The following is a 20,617-nucleotide window of genomic DNA, read 5'->3' on the forward strand; positions in this document are numbered from 1 at the left end:
TCAAACAAGCCAGTAACCGTGCACTCTCTCCCTCTGTATTCTGCAATGCTCGATGACCCCATTGGTCCATCTTGTCCAAGATCTCTAAAGCTATGCGATATCCCAGTAATTATTGTGCATCCTCAGTCACAGACAACGTAATTCTGGAGAATAACATAAAAACTAAATGTGTAGTGGGAACAGTTCCATGTGGTTATTTTAAACTAGTGACTCGAGTGCCTGTGGCGCGCTTGCTGTTAAGCACCGTCATTTTGAATCTACTATGCAAAGAAATACGAATGCAGCTGCTTGTAGATATTGATCAATTTGCTCCTGAAAAATGATTATTGGTTTGGCTAACGCTTCACACAAGGGTAGTTCACTCATGATCTCTGTCAATATGACAAAAAAATGCTTACTCTCTTTAGTCTTTATCTATGCAGTCTGTTCAGTGCTTGATTCTCCACGCAGGTGAAGCTCCACGAAAGTTTTGTAAAGAAGAGTTTTCGAGTGAATTGGGATTGTTATAACATTGTTACATGGTGATAAAAATGTGTCGTAGTTGCCGGATTAGTTACTATGCAGAAAAAAATGCTAAATTGGAGAAAGACAAAGAGAAGAAAGGAACAGTTTTGTATCACTCTCCCCCCCCCCCCCCCCCCCCTGTGACATCAGACCTCCAAAACGCTGAGATATCCAGTACTTCTGGAAGCTGCACTTTTTTTTAGTTACACATCGTACAAATTAATGTGCGGCAATTTCTGCATATTTCGCCGTTTCTGCACGCTATCGCGACCCCGAATATTCCGCCAAGAAAAACGCTTCCAACGCCCAAGTTGTAAGGAGCAAAACGTTCGGGCTCACCACGGGTAGTAGCTGTCGTCTCAGCATTAGACTGACAGACAGAGCGTGTGCAAATAGCATAACTCTGTCACTCAGTTCATTGAACGATACAACTACATGTGGCAGGACATAACGCAGTCCGCGAGCGCGCTTATCCCTTATCGCAGAGTTTATCAGGCAAAATGTTAGGCTGAGATAGGCGTTGCACAGTTTTGTTAGTGCGTCGCAGAGCTAACGTTCACCGCTTTTAGAACTGTTGCTATGGCGTACCAAGCGAAACAGAGAGGGAGCTATTTTATGGGCACGCCCAGTTCGTTCGAGAATATCGACGTCGATTCGGACACGCCCTTCATATTCCAGAAAAGCGCCAACGATTCCGCCACCCCTCCAGTCTTCGAGAATAACACTGTGAATACTGGAGAGAATAGAATGCTCTTTGCGTTGTAAGTTCCATTCTATGCAGAAGTTACGTTGTTTTTTTTAGGAAACCTGCCTTAACATCGCAAGTGTTCTTCATCTGCAATAGCAAGAATGCTCAATAAATTGTGTGTGTGTGTGTGTGTGTGTGTGTGTGTGTGTGTGTGTGTGTGTGCGTGCGAGCGAGCGCTTGGTAATGTGATGTCTCTTCTGTAAAAGGACATATAAAATAGCGAATGAAATATATGGATGTGTGTGCATATTTCAAACTGACATTATCCAGCGAAGATAGTGATACCTTCTTACACCGAAGGGGGAAGGGGGGGGGAATATCTTATTCCGAATGGGTAATGACTTGTGCCTAATAATTTAACTCGTAGAAGTCATAAAAATGGAGAAACACCGATATGTAACCCTTGAGGCTACTGACCTAGGTCAAGGATGATAAAAGGGAAACATCGTTTTGTGTATTTAACGACTAGAGATCCAATATTGATTATTGAATGGCTAAAAATGGTCTTGCGATGCTATCTTCGCTACGAATTGTGATTGTGCTTAAAGGGTGGAGCGTCATTAAACATTAGACGTTCCATGTAGCGTAGGATATTTTGTTCTGAAGTCACAGTAAAAACAATACTACAAAGGTAAGAAGAGTAGCACAAAGAGCCCAAAACGTGTTATTAATCTTTTTACTGCATATAAATGACCTGTTATTGCCGGTATCCAAGCTATTAAAGAGCTTCAGATTATTTCCTAGTTGTGACGTTGGGGCTGATTGTTTCAGGTCGACTTACTTGATGTATTATATTTTGAATCCTAGATATAATTCCTTCTTTCGGCAGCTTTTATAGTTAACTGACAACTAGTATCTTGTTTGCAGAGGTGGGAGGCCGGATATGGAGCTGGAGTCGTTGTACGGGGACTTCGCCATGGATGAAGAACAGGACTTCTACGCGTCCTCCAGCCCGCTCAAGAGCGCATCAGCCGTGGTACGTCTTGCTTGCTTGCTGCCCTTAAATTATTTCTCAAATAATTTTGTCCGTAACGCTCAATCATTTGATGCACTGTCTTCGCGTTAAGCGTCAAGAAAGGTATTTCACCGAATTATCGTGGAAATCAGACGTGTATATTTTGTAATGGAAGCCATCACAGTGGAAATTAAAATATCGTGTAGTACCTCTCCTTCTCCCAAGGGGTCGGTTAGATATCATACCCCCCCCCTCCACCCTCAAAAAACTCACAATTATTATTGGGTGGAATTGTTTGTAATCGGAAGAATAAGAACTCTTCAAAAAATTTGCACTCTTTAATTCCTGTTATCTAATAACTTTATATTTTGCGTGACATAAAATTAAATGTAGGAAAGATAAAAGCAGTAAAGAGAAGAGGCAAGCAAAACAGTACGCATTCCTTCAATCCTTAGGTCACAGCATTTTTTTCTCTCTCTAATCTTGCTACAGCAATACACGGCGTGCTTTCCTTTCTGCGAATAGTAGCAAAGACTGGTGTGGTTCCTCAACTTGATTACGTCTATTTTGTCACTGTCTGCTAGGTAAAACGAAACAGGTCGTTCTAATATTGCAACAATTGTAACACACGCCAACTTTGTAAGACAGTTTTGGCACAAATGTTCATTTTTATCTACCTCATTTTCATAACTAATACGATAGAATATAATTCACGAGGTACTAATATCAAATGCCTATTAGCTCTATTACAAACAAAAGTTTTATATTAGGAAATAGTTTCAAATTTTATTCATATGCTCCAGTTCCTCAAGCACGACTTCAGAAAGTGGTGGTGGTGGTGGTGGTGGTGGTGGTAGTAGTAGTAGTAGTAGTAGTAGTAGTAGTAGTACGAAATTTGTATATAAATTTGAAATCGTCATATTCTTCCATACAATTTGTGTGATGTCCTCAGTTTCTTCTCCTTCCTCCTTCTAACAATCAATCTTGTCACCACTAATTTTCTAACTATTCCTGCCCTTGGCAAAACTTATTGTCCGGTTAACTTCACTAGAACAGAATTTAGCGGTTGCTAACTGGGGACTGTACAACTGGCCCTTAGTAGTGTAGCGATCTGGCGAAAATTTTCTGTCAAAATTTCATTTTCTTGGTTACACCGAGAAGATAATATGTAATCTTTCTTACCTGTTATTTCTGTTAGTCGTTTATTTCCACTTTGTTAGTCTTAATCTACAGATTTCACTAAAATCACAACGACGCTTGTCATTCGCGCAGACAGTCAACCACATAAACAAACAGCGATTGGCATTCACCTGTTGGGGTTTATTCATCTCACCGTCAGCTCCTATAGTCCCGTCCCCCATATGTCTGCGGGAAAGTTTACTTCTAGATGCGACGGGGTTTCCTCCGGCATATACATTACGTACACTATGCAACGCATTTAAAAATCAACTTGTGATTCGTTCAGAAATCAACTTCGAATGTGCTCAAAAATGTTCGAAAACCAAAAGGAACGCGTTTCAAAATCAAATGAACAATCAATAGACCAATGTGCGCTTGATGCTAGACGTTTTGTGAAACAATTTTTTTTTTTTCCTTCTAGAATACTATTTCGGCGCCCCCTAAAACCTAAAATTGCCGGCTGGGGCAGATATCCTGGTTTTGCCCCATTTTAGATCCGGGCCCTTTTCCCTTTCCGCGCAGTAAATCTCTTTAATACTTTCCCAGATTACAGAAATCACACTCGAATGTTCTGAAAAAGAGTATCAATGTGAAACACTTGATACTTTCACCTATAGACGGTGAATTTATAAAACCGTCCTCGAACTGCCTTCATGGAACCATTTCTTTGAAGTTACGTTGTATATCCTCTGTCATAAGCTCAGAAGTTGGAGTTCGTAATCGTGTACAGTTTCCATCTTCTTCTGTCCTCACACCACTTACTTTCCACTCTGTTCCAGTTTTCTCTCCCATTCACACATTCCTTCACTCTAACGATCCATGTGTTTCTCGGTTTTCTTCTAGCCTGTTTCGGTATCTGCTAACTCCCGCTCTTTTCTGTGATACGTTGCATGTGCTTTATTTCATTATTATTTCTCTCGGCGTTTCATGCTGGTCAATCCTGTCCTGCGTCTTTGGAATCATGTCGCAATTCGTACCCTGCAACCCCGCCTTTTTTCGTTACCCAGTTCTCCGACGCTTACGTGTGTATTGGAATAAAATCTGCTCTGTATCACATTTGATATTTGTTTGCTTTTGGTGGCACATCCTTGCTCCAGTTCAGGATTCCTACACTCTGCAGGAATCCATGTGCTTGCCTTTTCATTTCACTTATCTCCATATCATTCCTCCCGTAGTCTTCCATTACGCTCCTCAGGTAATTAAAACTTTCCACTCTCTTTAGTACTTGTCCTCAGATACTTATATCCGTTGCCACTCTCAGAAGTCGGATTTTTGTTACGTTCCAAAATATAACTGTATGAAAAACCAGCCAAGCCGATAGATCGGCGTCTCATTATATTTCTTCAGAATTCTATATTTACTACGGCACCATCACATTTAGTGAAACGAATTCGCCGGTGAAAAGTTTAGGTGATCGTTATTGAACAGAGATAGATTTGAAACTTCCTGGCATATTAAAACTGTGTGCTGGACCGAGACTCGAGCTCGGGACCTTTGCCTTTCGCGGGCAAGTGCTCTACCAACTGAGCTACCCAAGCACGACTCACGCCCCGTCCTCACAGCTTTACTTCTGCCAGTACCTCGCCTCCTACCTTCCGAATTTTACAGAAGCTCTCCTGCGAACCTTGCTGCGAGGACGGGGCGTGAGTCGTGCTTGGGTAGCTCAGTTGGTAGAGCACTTGCCCGCGAAAGGCAAAGGTCCCGAGTTCGAGTCTCAGTCCAGCACACAGTTTCATATCAGCGCACACTCCGCTGCAGAGTGAAAATCTCATTCTGGAGAGATAGATTTGTCTGAAAGTAGAACGCACCCCGCTGGGGACAACGCTTTTCTAGTTGCGAGGATATTTCCCCCTCTGCCGCTGCCAGATGCTGGTGTGGAGGCGCCCGACCCTCTTTGGCTTCCGAAAGTTGTCTCCACGCGGCATTCCGTTCCGTCGCTGCGGGCGGGCCTGAGTCACGGAGGAGTCGCCCTCTCAGCTCTCGTCCGCAGGCGCAACTGATTTATAGCGCGCTTAATCAGCCGCAGACGACTGAGAGCCGTCAACTTTTCACTGGGCCCAAGCTATGTAATAGAGCTGGAGGACACTGCTGTTTTCGGCAGTATCCCTAAATCACTCAATGCGAATGCTGGGATGAATACTTTAACAAAACCATGGTGATACGATTCTACATCCTTCCATCAGCGTTAATACTTTATCTCTACTGACCTTGACGAGATATTAAACATTAAAATCCGTTAACATATAAATTTTTTCTAGCTGTGGTACCGCATCTTGGTTCTTTTTCCTGACAGTTATTCCTTATCTTCACGGGTCCGCATCTTAATTCTGGATTTGTTGTTGTTGTTGTTGTTGTTGTCTTCAGTCCTGAGACTGGTTGGATGCAGCTCTCCATGCTGCTCTATCCTGTGCAAGCTTGTTCATCTCTCAGTTCCTACTGCAGCCTACATCCTTCTGAATCTGCTTAGTGTATTCATCTCTTGGTCTCCCTCTACGATTTTTACCCACCACGCTGCCCTCCAGTACTAAATTGGTGATCCTTTGATGCCTCAGAACATGTCCTACCAACCGATCCCTTCTTCTAATCAAGTTGTGCCACAAACTCCTCTTTCCCCCAATTCTATTCAATACCTCCTCATTAGTTATATGATCTACCCATCTAATCTTGAGCATTCTTCTGTAGCACCACATTTCGAAAGCTTCTATTCTCTTCGTGTCCAAACTAGTTATCGTCCCTGTTTCACTTCCATACATGGCTACGCTCCATACAAATACTTTCAGAAACGACTTCCTGACACTTAAATCTATACTCAATGTTAACAAATTTCTCCTCTTCAGAAACGCTTTCCTTGCCATTGCCAGTCTACATTTTATATCCTCTCTATTTCGACCATCATCAGTTATTTTGCTTCCCAAATAGCAAAACTCCTTTACTACTTTAAGTGTCTCATTTCCTAATCTAATTCCCTCAGCATCACCCGACTTAATTCGACTACATTCCATGAGCCTCGTTTTGCTTTTGTTGATGTTCATCTTATATCCTCCTTTCAAGACACTGTCCATTCCGTTCAACTGCTCTTCCAAGTCCTTTGCTGTCTCTGACAGAATTACAATGTCATCGGCGAACCTTGAAGTTTTTATTTCTTCTCCATGGATTTTAATACCTACTCCGAATTTTTCTTTTGTTTCCTTTACTGCTTGCTCAATATACAGGTTGAATAGCATCGAGGAGAGGCTACAACCGTGTCTCACTCCCTTCCCAACCACTGCTTCCCTTTCATGTCCCTCGACTCATAACTGCCATCTGGTTTCTGTACAAATTGTAAATAGCCTTTCGCTCCCTGTATTTTACCCCTGCCACCCTCAGAATTTGAAAGAGAGTATTCCAGTCAATATTGTCAAAAGCTTTCTCTAAGTCTACAAATGCTAGAAACGTAGGTTTGCCTTTTCTTAATCTTTCTTCTAAGATAAGTCGTAGGGTCAGTATTGCCTCACGTGTTCCAACATTTGTACGGAATCCAAACTGATCTTCCCCGAGGTCGACTTCTAGCAGTTTTTCTGGATTTGGCAGTGATAAAATGCAAAAAAATCTAAACGAAGCTTGCGTGGCTCATGAGATGAGGATCAGCACAACAAAAACACACTATGGTGACTGGTAGAGGGAGGAGACTTGCAAATATTAATGTAGGACAAGTTTACGAACGGAACATGCTGCGGGTGAAAAATACGCGGTGTTCATAAAGTCTCTCCGCAGTGCCGTATGATTGTTCGCCTGCACAACGATAGTGCAGTGTATTCTGTACCCATTCATAGGAGAACTTGTGTTAAGTAAAATACTGAACCGTTATTTTCAACAAGATGGTGCAACCGCGCATACAGCTCGCGTTTCAATGTCACTGCTTGCCGATGTTTTTTGGTGGTCGCATAATTTCACAGGATCTTCGGTCTCCACGATCGCCTGACCTAACACCACCTGACTTTTTCTTCTGGAGTGCAACGAAAGCAACTGTCTATAAAAACCGTCCAAAATCCATCGATGAACTGAAAACTGCAATATCCACTTTCCCTGCTTCTGTTACAGAAGAAATGTAACAACTTGTGTTTGGAAACATGATTAGACGAACTGAATTGTGTATTCAACAACAGGGGGGACACTTTCAACATTTAATGTGAAAATTTATAAGTAAAAATGAATATTCAATAAATTAATTATTTGTATTTCAGTATGTTTCATTTCGGTATATTCACTGCGGCATACGGCACGCGTGGCTAACAATCATACGGCAATGCGGAGAGACTTTTTGAACACGCTATAGATCCGCAACTTGTCTTGTAATTGAAATATATGGTTGTAGTTTCACGATAAGTTGCATTGAGAAGTGTCTATTTTTTATTTCTTTATGGTGACTAGTTTTGGGCACGTGTGTCAATTTTCAAACCATCCGTGCTGTAAGTGTGACAAATACAGGCGATAGCCCATGTAGCCTACAGAAACTGCACCGACTTAACAACAGCTTAACAACTTTTAAGTCGCCTATATACGCTTTGATTAATGCAGGGACAGTTTCTGTACAAGGGCTATTGCCTGCATTTGTTACACTTACAACACGGTTGGTTTTAAAATGAACACAGGTGTCCGAAATTAGTCACCATCAAGAAATAAAAAATATATACTTCTCAATGCAACTTACTACGAAGTTACGACCATTTATTTCAATTATAGGACAAATTGTTATTAGCCAAGTAAGAGTATTTGAATATCTTCGATGTACGATCAGTGAAGACTTGAGATGTCATCAGTAGGTAAACACTCGCATTACTATAGCGAAGGAGACATTCAATGGAAAGAGGATATTATTATGTGTAGAAAAGGTATGAGGAAAATGCTTGGCAAGTGTTTTGTCTGGGAGTGGCACTATATAGGGCAGAAACATGGACACTGAGACGAGAAGTTGAAAAAAAAAATGCTTGAAGCGTTTGGGATTTGGTTATGTAAGAGAATAGAGAGGATAATCAGGATGGAAAGAGTAACGAAAGAGTGTTGGGTTGGGTTGATTAGAGGAGAAGGGTGTTACAGGCTATAACAGAAAAGAACTGGATGGAACATTCGTTGAGACGGGAGTTCTTGCTAACAGATGCGTTGGAAGTACTAGTTTGTGGGAAAAGATAGAGAGGAAGGAGGAGATGCGAGATGATACACGACGTAACCGACTGCAAGCGGAAATTAGGTGGACCTGAATAGGATTGTAGAAGACAGGAGAGTACGGACAGTCAACATATATAAACCCTGCCTTTGGGCAGAACACTTGCGATGACTGGTAGAGGTTGGCTGTATGCTCTGTCAACGCTACCCCCCGCCCCCCAACTCCCCTACCGGTGGGATTTATGTACCACATTTGCGTCTAGTGTTAGTGTTTATACCATGTGAAGGTGAACGAACGTTTTGTAAATGTTAGCGAATCGTGTAACTGAGGCAGGGCTTGGGTTACCAGCCTGGTATTCACCGAGTCGGATGTGGAATACCGCCTAATAACCACATCCAGGGTGGCCGGCACAGTGGCTGCTATCGTTAATCCGTCGGTTGGATTCGATCGTGGCCGGCGCTCCTCCCCGAGTTCCAGAAGCGGCGAGTTAACGCGCTTGGCTATCCGGGAGGGTCTGATGTGGTACCGCGTCATATTGTGAAATAATTAACACTGGATAAAACTGCCGTTTCAGTCACAGTGGCCTTTCTTGGCTGTACTGGTTACCAGGAGGAGACCACTGCAGTCGTGACTGAAGCATATCCAGTGATACTTATTTCAGAATATTGATACTTGTTTCAGAATGTGACGTCGTTAAGGCCAGCAAACTTTCATGTTACCTGAGTCTGAAGGCGGAAGCCTACGCAATTATTGAAACGTCGTTTCTTCACTTCTGGAGAGGCGCGCATCTCGAGATGGGAGTGAAAACACCACACACACACACACACACACACACACACACACACACACACACACGCGCGCGCGCGCGCGTAAAAGTCGGAGTTCGGAACCCCCGAACTCTTTTCCGTAACTTTCTTCCGAAATGGTGCTCCTATCTTCCTAAGATATCCGAACAATTCTTGCCTCTGTAGTAGCGTGCCCTCTATCGCATTATAAGATCAGTGTAGTAAACGGAGCTCGGCGTATCATTTAACCCTTTAGATGTGATATTAGATGGGACGAACACGTGAAATCACTACTGTACTAGGGAAGGCGTGTGGAAGACCTCGAATTGTGGAAGGGCTACTGACAAGACTGACCAATGCTGCAGTACTGCGCCAGCGATTGGAGATTTTTACTGAGTATCCATGACAGCAGAAATCGAACGAATATAGGGACGCGATGTTAGGATCGCAGCAGGTCGCCATAGCTCATAGAAACACGTGACATATGCTCAGAGAACATCAGCTGGAATCTTTGGAGGAAAGGGTACGTTTTTCTCGCGGGACCTTTCTGAGTTAGAGGATCGGCTTTCGAAGAAGACTGTGTGTTGATTCTGCCACTCCAATCGTTTATCACGTGTAGCGAGCACGAGAATAAGATAAGAGCAATTTGGCCACTGACCGAGGCAAAAAGACTGCACTTTTACGTTCGCTTCACACACGAATGTATTCAGATTGCTTCACGCACGAATGGACGAAACATCCTTAATATTGTTTCTAAGTGCCCTTCGCCACGCCCTGGACTGCATATTGTATGTGCAGACTGTAACACACCTCTTCAATAACGTCTATACAGTGATTCGTCCTATGAACGGACTTTCGTCATTATTCCGAAGAAAATGCCACTGTAGGGAACGTTCACGTTACTAAAACAAAACTTCTTACTTAGCTGATTGTCGTGAAGTCGGTCTCGTTGTCGTCTAATCAGGAGTGTGACTATGGTAGCAGGTCTTGATTGCGCAAAGAATGTGTACAGGTTCTAACATGAATGTTCGATTAATCACTGACTATGAAATAAAATAAACTCTCTCCATTTACAACTTAGGTATTTTCATCTCTTCAAGTATCAGGTCAACAATATTTAACATCAGTTGGCTCCCTTCAGCTTCTAATTCCAGTCTAAAGCATCAAAGCATGACTTGACTCTAATACACAACCACTTCCCGTCAAGTTCGAACAAGGAGGAGGACAAATATTACGTTTGAGGCAAACAGATTTAAATGATGTACATTGTTGTTAAAGACAATGTTTCGATTAATTGATACATAATTTAACAAGATTATTACAAATTTACAGATTTTCAATTTAAAGCTTCAAAATTATCATAATTACATAAAATATAAATAGTTAAGCATGAAATATTGAATTTTAGAGATCAGCTTGTATAAAACTTTTCTACTCATAAATCAAATTACCCGATAACCATTGGTATGGAACGTTTCAGAATATGTATGACTTGATTACGTCACAATATACAGATGCAGAAACAAGCGACAACGAATTTGAAAGAGCAGCTCTGTGATCTGTAGCAGGTCGGTCTGTTCTGGATTGATAGCGTCATTTCCAAGCAGTGTAGAACAGACGGGAGCCGCGGAGTAATACACGGAAGTCATAAGGGTGGAGAACATAGTGATATAAGCCTTGCCTATTGTTATTGTTTCTAGCAGTTCGAAAAATGATTCGTTGCAGCTCTCCATGTCGATCTATTTAACTGTCAGTCTTTTCGTATCTGCATGTACCAATTAGAACCTGGTTTCTGTATTCCGGCTTTGGTCTCCCTCTAAGATTTTTAGCACCACATTTCCCTCTATCAGCAAATCAATTAGCTATTCCTTGATGATTTGGCATGCGTCCCATCAACCAATCCCATCTTCTAGTCAGCTCCTGCGTAATAGTTATTAGGAACAGAGCGATGCTTCTAGATTCCCTTAGAACGATGTACTGACGTTTCGTTATAGGAAATCAGTGATATCTACGATGAGAAAGAAAACATCGCATGAGCAGAAATCCGAATTAGATGGTAAGTTGGCGAAAGTTTTCGTGTTATTTATTCGAGTGCCACTGAAAGCTAATTTGTGGGAATTGTGGTTTATGCGCTCTATGAAGTTTCTGTACGTTTACATTTACGAAGTTTTGAATAAATGATCATACTTTGAATCCTGCTTATGGTTTTTTTCTTACATTTTAGCCGGACTCTGTTAGTAGATACCAAGACACACAACTTCGTCGTGTATACTTACCTTTGTTGGTGGTATTTTCTCCATAGTTAAAATTCTACGGGTTAACTTGATGTGTGAGGTGATAAAAATTGTTCGAATAACAAAGAAAAACATTAGGAAATGATTCTTTTGTCTTTATTTTCTACACAAGTAAAAATATATCTGTATCACACCAGTCTGGTCGCATCTATGTTGCCAGCATAGAATTATTTAAAATGAAGATACAGAACCCTCTTCAGCGGCACACAGAATGTATTAACTGTCCATTTTGCTGTCTGACAACTGTTTCCCGTCCCTGTCCACCGTCAGCTGAGGCAATTAGTTTTATAATGGCGGCCTTTGACTGTTATGACGTCAACCGAGCCGTCTATCGTAATTACACGTCCTATAATTCAAATTAATTTTTATATAATTTTACTTATAAACTGAACTGAAGGAAAATGTATGCAAGATGAAGTTCATCATAATCCCTCAGAGCACTGCCGGTTCTGTCCGCCTAGAAATGATGCTCATAGTACACTCCTGGAAATGGAAAAAAGAACACATTTACACCGGTGTGTCAGACCCACCATACTTGCTCCGGACACTGCGAGAGGGCTGTACAAGCAATGATCACGCGCACGGCACAGCGGACACACCAGGAACCGCGGTGTTGGCCGTCGAATGGCGCTAGCTGCGCAGCATTTGTGCACCGCCGCCGTCAGTGTCAGCCAGTTTGCCGTGGCATACGGAGCTCCATCGCAGTCTTTTAACACTGGTAGCATGCCGCGACAGCGTGGACGTGAACCGTATGTGCAGTTGACGGACTTTGAGCGAGGGCGTATAGTGGGCATGCGGGAGGCCGGGTGGACGTACCGCCGAATTGCTCAACACGTGGGGCGTGAGGTCTCCACAGTACATCGATGTTGTCGCCAGTGGTCGGCGGGAGGTGCACGTGCCCGTCGACCTGGGACCGGACCGCAGCGACGCACGGATGCACGCCAAGACCGTAGGATCCTACGCAGTGCCGTAGGGGACCGCACCCCCACTTCCCAGCAAATTAGGGACACTGTTGCTCCTGGGGTATCGGCGAGGACCATTCGCAACCGTCTCCATGAAGCTGGGCTACGGTCCCGCACACCGTTAGGCCGTCTTCCGCTCACGCCCCAACATCGTGCAGCCCGCCTCCAGTGGTGTCGCGACAGGCGTGAATGGAGGGACGAATGGAGACGTGTCGCCTTCAGCGATGAGAGTCGCTTCTGCCTTGGTGCCAATGATGGTCGTATGCGTGTTTGGCGCCGTGCAGGTGAGCGCCACAATCAGGACTGCATACGACCGAGGCACACAGGGCCAACACCCGGCATCATGGTGTGGGGAGCGATCTCCTACACTGGCCGTACACCACTGGTGATCGTCGAGGGGACACTGAATAGTGCACGGTACATCCAAACCGTCATCGAACCCATCGTTCTACCATTCCTAGACCGGCAAGGGAACTTGCTGTTCCAACAGGACAATGCACGTCCGCATGTATCCCGTGCCACTCAACGTGCTCTAGAAGGTGTAAGTCAACTACCCTGCCCAGCAAGATCTCCGGATCTGTCCCCCATTGAGCATGTTTGGGACTGTTCCAACAGGACAATGCACGTCCGCATGTATCCCGTGCCACTCAACGTGCTCTAGAAGGTGTAAGTCAACTACCCTGGCCAGCAAGATCTCCGGATCTGTCCCCCATTGAGCATGTTTGGGACTGGACGAAGCGTCGTCTCACGCGGTCTGCACGTCCAGCACGAACGCTGGTCCAACTGAGGCGCCAGGTGGAAATGGCATGGCAAGCCGTTCCACAGGACTACATCCAGCATCTCTACGATCGTCTCCATGGGAGAATAGCAGCCTGCATTGCTGCGAAAGGTGGATATACACTGTACTAGTGCCGACATTGTGCATGCTCTGTTGCCTGTGTCTATGTGCCTGTGGTTCTGTCAGTGTGATCATGTGATGTATCTGACCCCAGGAATGTGTCAATAAAGTTTCCCCTTCCTGGGACAATGAATTCACGGTGTTATTATTTCAATTTCCAGGAGTGTATTTCGACTGAACTGGGTTGTCACGTGAATGATAAAACTTAAAACGTGTGAGAGTCGCTACAAAAGTGCAAGATACAGATTGAGCAAAATGTTGTAATTCCAGCCTTGGGTCACAATATTTATTTGTAATCCGGTAATTAATTTTGACGGGTAATGACCATCTTCAGACCTGAGTAGAAACGTGTTGCATTATATTAGATACCACGCCATGAAATGTGATAGTACTGTCATGTAATGACATGTTATGTGTAATGCAACACGTCTCTACTCAGGTTTGAAGATTGTAATTACCGACCAAAATTAATTACCTGATTACAGATAAACATTGTGATCCAAGACTAAAATTATAATAAAACAAATATTTTCCTGGATCACTGAGAACTTCTTAGTGACTGTCACAACTTGTGAAAGAATGTTGTTACGTATATGAAATGCTTTAGTTTAATTAAGGGATTACAGACATGAAAATTTGTCGTAATTGATACGAAGTAAGACATCGTCTTCTATGTGAAACTAGTTAGCTGAGTCGAGGTATTTTGACCACCTGCTTCGCGTGAGAGTCTGCAATTGCTTGAAAGGCTTTTCTAAAATAAAATTGCCAGAAAAAGTTTAGCAGTGGTCATTGAAGCTGCCGCCCAGAAAGCTTAATTATTTTACTGTGAGGAAGAGATGGCGGTGAATTTCAGTAAATGTTAATAATGTCGGATATAATTTCTGAAAAGGAAACCAAGAGCGGAAACATGAATTACGCAATGTGAGTTGATGGAGTAATTATAATTTCAGTGACTGGTACGAAAAGAGACGGATAATTCCAGCAGTTTAATTTTTGTTGCTGAAAGAGTCTGTCATGTCCCATCAGAACGAAATTAGTTTGCGTTATTATGAACGTTGAGTTTTCCATCTGAATCATTCTCTAGGACGTAGATTGAGTGTTAGCACTGGATCTCAGATTGGTAAGAAGAACTGAGAATTAAGTAGCAACTTAATCATGTAGCTGAATAATTGAAATTATTGTGACTGCAGGAGTTTTCTCGTGGTGTACCTGTAGTTGTTCAGCCGAGTTTTCTATACGATATTTCGGCGACCAACCTCAACAACTCGGCTGAACACCCAAAACCACACCACTGAGTAAATTCCATATTTATACATATGTGAAAGTGACTGGTATATTGCGTAGTGTGGAATTACAAACGGCGGATGCTTCGTGGAGGGCTCAGAAACCCTGTGAGTGAGTGCCCAGTGGTGCACAGGATAAGCAAATAGCCATTTCCGTGACACGGTATGGGTGTCGGCTGCGTGCCTGATGGCTGCTCGGTCAGGTGGCGAGCGACGAGCTGCAGAGTGCGGCCCCGGTAAGCAGATAGCTCGGCGCTGCGCTCAGACAGGTGGGCGTCCCTTCCCGCAGCCGGGGAAGTGCGGCTCGCTGCCTCCTCCAGGAAGCCGCATACACCAACACTCGCCCCTGGGAGGGTGCGCCGTCTTCCGTGTCGCCCAAATCCTGCTCCTGTCCGTCAGATCCTACTATAGACTCGCCCTTCTTCCTCATTTACAGGCCATTCTCTTCTATCCTTTTCTGTGCGCTTCTCGTGTGTTGTGCAGGTCCCGTAGTACAGTATCAGCTAGTTTATCGCACTGGCGCCTTAACATCAACCATTCCAAGACACATGCGATGATAACAGGATGAAGCGCTGGCAGCTTTAGCCTCGGCGATTTCTACGTAACCATTGACAGTTATCCTATCAAACTAATGAAGCCGTTTCCAGAATGAGATTTTCACTCTGCAGCAGAGTGTTCGCTGATATGAAACTTCCTGGCAGATTAAAACTGTGTGCCGGAACGAGACTCGAACTCGGGACCTTTTCTTTGGTAGCTCAGTTGGTAGAGCACTTGCCCGCGATGCCCGCGAAAGGCAAAGGTCCCGAGTTCGAGTCTCGGTCCGGCACACAGTTTTAATCTGCCAGGAAGTTTCATATCAGCGCACACTCCGCTGCAGAGTGAAAATCTCATTCTGGAAACATCCCCTAGGCTGTGGCTAAGCCATGTCTCCGCAATATCCTTTCTTTCAGGAGTGCTAGTTCTGCAAAGTTCGCAGGAGAGCTTCTGAAAAAGTTTGGAAGGTAGGAGACGAGGTACTGGCAGAAGTAAAGCTGTGAGAACGGGGCGTGAGTCGTGCTTGGGTAGCTCAGTTGGTAGAGCACTTGCCCGCGAAAGGCAAAGGTCCCGAGTTCGAGTCCCGGTCCGGCACACAGTTGTAATCTGCCAGGAAGTTTCATAATGAAGCTGTTATCAATCCGAAAGTACAGGGGGATTTGGTCTTATTGTAGGTGGTAAGCCGTTGCGTTCCTTCAACGTTTGGCCCGACTTACCCAACCAATTATAGGGGGACACGCAATTCAAAGTGAACTCCAAATCACAGTGCGACTCCGCATTTTTCACATTAGTAAACATTGTAAATACAAACTACGGATGCTTCGTGAAACGGAAACGCTTATGGAAACCATCTCTAAAGGAGATCTCATGGAGGAAATTTCAGAGCCCATTGAGATAAAGATGTGAGTTAGGCAGGGAAATCGACCATCGCCCAATTCATATCGTCCCGGAAAAGAGAATCAGAACATGGAAGGAAGCTACGTAAGATTGAGTAAAAGCAATCTGTTTACCTCCAGAGAAGCAGGCTTTTAAGGAGTGGTGCCTAGCGTTCGCTGAGCATTTGGCATCGTTAGCCGACGATAAAGAAGCAGCTCTAATAATGCTCGAAAAACTATATGAGATACCAGAAAGAACAGATCTCACGATCTACGAAAGCACAGGGTACTCGGGATACCAGCACGATGGGTAAATTCATTTGAATACAAGGTTTAGAAACACGAGGGGAACAGACAAATTCGAGTATCTTTGTGAATGGGTCCAACCGAATGGGCCAGATAAAGAAGCAAACAAAGGACGATCCAAGAAGATAGAAGTAGCACACTGGTTAATACAGAATAGATATAACACTACGGTTGTTGAGTCAGAATTACTTAACAGTTGACAATGCCTCATGCTGAATAAAAAAGGAGAAATGGAAGAAGAACAGAAGGAAAGAAATTCGGAGATCCTCGGACTGCAAAAAGAAAAGACGGTACATGGGAGATGAACAAAAATGAGTATAAACAAGTAGAGATCAGATACCTTATGCAAGAGACGGAACCTGTTCTAAATGAGTCAATGAATATAGACAAAGAAAATCTTCAACTGCGTGACCAAACAAAATGTGACAACAAAATGAGTAGAGGAAATAAGACATGGAAGAACATGGGATCAATCAGGAAGAGGTGTAGAACAGAGAGATATTTCGAATGTTAAAAAAATTCAGGGATTTTCAGGAAAACCAAAAGCAAAAGGACCAAGATCATCTGGACAGAGGAAAGGAGGAAGAACCTTAGTGAAAGAACGAATAGGTTCTGGGAAAAGACTAGGCAGAAAACCGGTTGTTTCCCGCTGTACGTAATAGGCCGAAGTCGTGAAAAAATTGTTAAAGGTGAAAGAAGTGACAGATGAAAATCCTAATATCTGTAGTCTGTCGCTTCATCTAGCCAATGCAATTAACACACATGGCCTCATAACCGACGGAACGCCGGGTATTACAACGCACCTACAAATGCATTGCACACAATCGACTGCAACAAGCCACATAGTTCCCTTGTTTTCGCCTTAATTTCATATAACAGTATGCCACTGTACCTACCCTACATTTCTCGCGCCCCTATGCGATCCTACACTACACACCCTACATTTTCTGCCAGGGCATATAGACAGATTCCCATTCTGTGGCCGTGAAATTTGTCCTGAAAGCTATTATTGCTACTACATCAAAGACACTTCCTTTCAATCCTTTCCCTCGTCAGTCCCTTCCCGTCCCAGTCCCTTCTCCCCTTGATGTTTCATTTCCATGAGCAAGGCCCGACTGCCTATCAGTTTTCTTACTCTAACTCTAATGACGTGTTAATACAAATCCTACACATTACACCTGCTCCATCGTCAGTTCTACACCTTACTGCCCCACAAAACCATTCTGCCTCCCCTCGCATAATTTGCCCTGTGCTAGAGCAGACCCTTCCTGTTACGTGCGTTGCTTCTTTTATCTTCCTCTCCTTTGCATTATTTTTCAAAAGACAACAGTTACAGACTAGCTTTTAATTTTCTGTGTTCAAATTGTAACTGTAAATATTTCCTTTTTTGAATATTTCATTTAATTTTTGCTATTTTAAAATAGCGTTAGCTGAAGAACGACAGACAGGACCGCTTCCAGCCTCACTCGCACTGGGGAGAAAGTGAAACTACGTAAAGTGGCATAATATTGATTTCTAACTGAGTGTGACGACTAGAAATCCGCGGGATGCGACACAAATGGCATCCGATGTTGAAAGTCGGATATCGATTAATCTGTGTCGCACTGGAGGTTGGAGGTTGTTATTCTTCATTAAACAAAAAACAAAAAAACGAAGTGTGGAGCAGCGCAGGTTGTAGTACGTACATGATGAAGTGGTTAGTAGATTATACAAAATAGCATTTTCACACAAACAGGTCACTGCCAAAGATTAAAAGAAGCGCTAGATGGCAAAGCAAATCCGCAGACCTTGCCTTTTTAACTGGTAAACAAGTTAGCCACTGAGCTACATTCGCTGCAGAAAAAAGATGAAATGCGATTTTCTTATTTCGTGACTTTCACATCCTTTCCATAACAGCCAAACTGAACAGGAAGTACTTCTGTAATGTTACCGATACCAGCATTCGCGCGAAATGTAAGAGATTAATGATATGAGGAGAGAGTTTTCAGATTGACTTCTGCCACGCCAGCAGACAGGTGCGTGGCGGAGTGGGGAACTACATCTCGACCTTGCTCCTAATTTTAGAGCCTGCGGTGGGGAGGGCGGGATGTGGTGCCAGTGAATGCGCGTTGCCAGCCTAGGTCCCAGTAGATCTTCACCCTTAGATGAGCGACGCTGAGGTGTACGGCTTTGCGGACTTCCGCCATTCTCACCCGTCGTGAGAGACTATTCAAAGCAATTATGCGCGAGATCCAGTGAGAATCTCCAATCCTCCCGTCCTTAATAATAAGACAATGATACGCGAATCGTAATTAGACGTGCGTGCCTGGTGGAAGGATTTTAGTCGAATACGCATCCGCACCGTTTGGTAAACTCGTTCGCCCTATTTATGACAAATCATTAAAGTTTCCCAGCGTTTTCATCATTAAGATTGCTGTCCAAGGTATACAGGTGAGAAGATTGGTGTGCCCACTGAAAACCAGACCGAGTAGAGAAGGGGGGGATAATGCGAAGTCATTTAAACCAGTCATTTTGGTATAAATTTAGTCAAATTACTCCAAACAATGACATGTTTTCTAACGAGTTATGTCGTTTCTTTCTTAAGGTAATTTCACTTTGTCACTCATAATTTCGTGTTGATCTTTCGTGTAAAATTCGAACAAAGACTATTGGAAACTTTTGATTGATAAAACCAAAGGTACTACAAAAACGCAGGCTGTGAAAAAGAAAAAATCGAATTGATAAGATTTCTTAGTTTTATATAAAATCCACGCTGTTTTCGTGAGTCGCAGCTGTTTGTGATTTCAAGAGCTTGTCCTAGTACCACAGCGTTTTGTTTTAGAATAAATGCAACGCAGTGGTAACTATGACATATCGTTTAACATTAAAATCGAATTACTAATTCATCCTTGGCGGTTTCGTAGTATACAATGCCTGTGAACTGTTTTAGGCTGTACATAACATCTTCGCATCTATCGAAGTGACGTTCATACTGGAGTCTGCGTTTCGTACTGTTCAACAGTATAAGCTCCAAGATATGCCCCTCTTCCACGACCCTCCTTATTTCCTGACAACTTTGTCACGCTCTCTTCATTCCCCTCTCCATTTGTATAGTAGTACTTGGATCCATGGTATCTAAAATATGATACATAACTTTTTAGTCCCAACTAACACAAACTAAAATCTCTCAAACACTAGCGAAAGTATATAGAAAGAAAGCAAATTTTGCTACAAATATGTATGGAAAAAGCTAATTTTCTACCAGATGAACCTACCTGACATGTACAACGCAATGTCGGTATTTGGTGGTTTTTGTTATGCTTTCTGTGCAACGTCTACTCAATTTACTATTAGTTTATGTGATGCGGTAAAATCATTGAAGTAAACCGGTTTCAGTTGTGTTAAGCGTTTCTAAGGCAGGCAAAAGATTATTTATAAGTATGGTTATCTTTGCTTCACTTGTGTAAGCTGTGCGAAGAATAATGTAGTTAGTACAAAAATCGCTGTTTTCGAAGGAGACGTAGCACTTGCATTTCCTCATTGAAAGTCCGTTAAAATTTCTTACAAACCACATACGACTAGTTTGTGTGTACTGTGTATCATACTGAGATATGTTATGTGAACGTCGCGTGCTGTGGAAACGGTCTTTGCGTGTTAGTGCCGCATCTCCATTATCCTGCTGTGACTATCAGCATATACTGGAAGGCTCTTCCCTTATCACTATTCTCAGATAAGTGCCAAAAGCAGACTTGGGCGGCAACGAACGACTCACTAAATGGAATATTCCACATTATTCTGCTTCTTCTCCAACAAACATTTCAATACTGATTGACAGCTGTGCGGAAAACAGGAATGCGCAACATGGGCTGTTTTCGCTGACGTCCTGTAACTCCAGATATTTAAACGAATACGTAGAATGTAGAATAATTTGTTTCAGCTTGACTGTAGTTGTAAAGAGTGGCTGAACTACAGTTTGAGAGCTCTGCAACACGAAATTATGACCGACAAAGTGAAATTGATCTTAAATAACATAAAAGTTGCTGAATGTAAAAGTAAACTTAACTGAAAGAACCGAATTAGTCTGCAAGAGTGCTCAGGTGAGCCAGTTAACTTTCCTGAGCATCCCCTTACAATTTTTTGGTAAAGTTTATTTAATATCTGTATAATTGTTT

General features: G+C 43.1%; 1 protein-coding gene across 2 annotated transcripts in view; it reads left to right on the top strand.

Annotated features, from left to right (window-relative positions):
• Positions 1 to 20,617, top strand: part of LOC124613864 (ETS-like protein pointed) — an 816,307-nt gene that overhangs the window by 62,758 nt on the left and 732,932 nt on the right. For both annotated transcript variants that reach the window (XM_047142590.1, XM_047142591.1), the window contains exon 2: positions 2,120 to 2,228. In XM_047142590.1, coding sequence (XP_046998546.1) covers positions 2,136 to 2,228 — 93 coding nt within the window. In that variant the 5' untranslated portion in view covers positions 2,120 to 2,135. The remainder of the gene's footprint in view (positions 1 to 2,119; positions 2,229 to 20,617) is intronic.

The sequence above is a fragment of the Schistocerca americana genome, chromosome 4, assembly GCF_021461395.2.
Source record: "Schistocerca americana isolate TAMUIC-IGC-003095 chromosome 4, iqSchAmer2.1, whole genome shotgun sequence".
Taxonomy (NCBI): domain Eukaryota; kingdom Metazoa; phylum Arthropoda; class Insecta; order Orthoptera; family Acrididae; genus Schistocerca; species Schistocerca americana.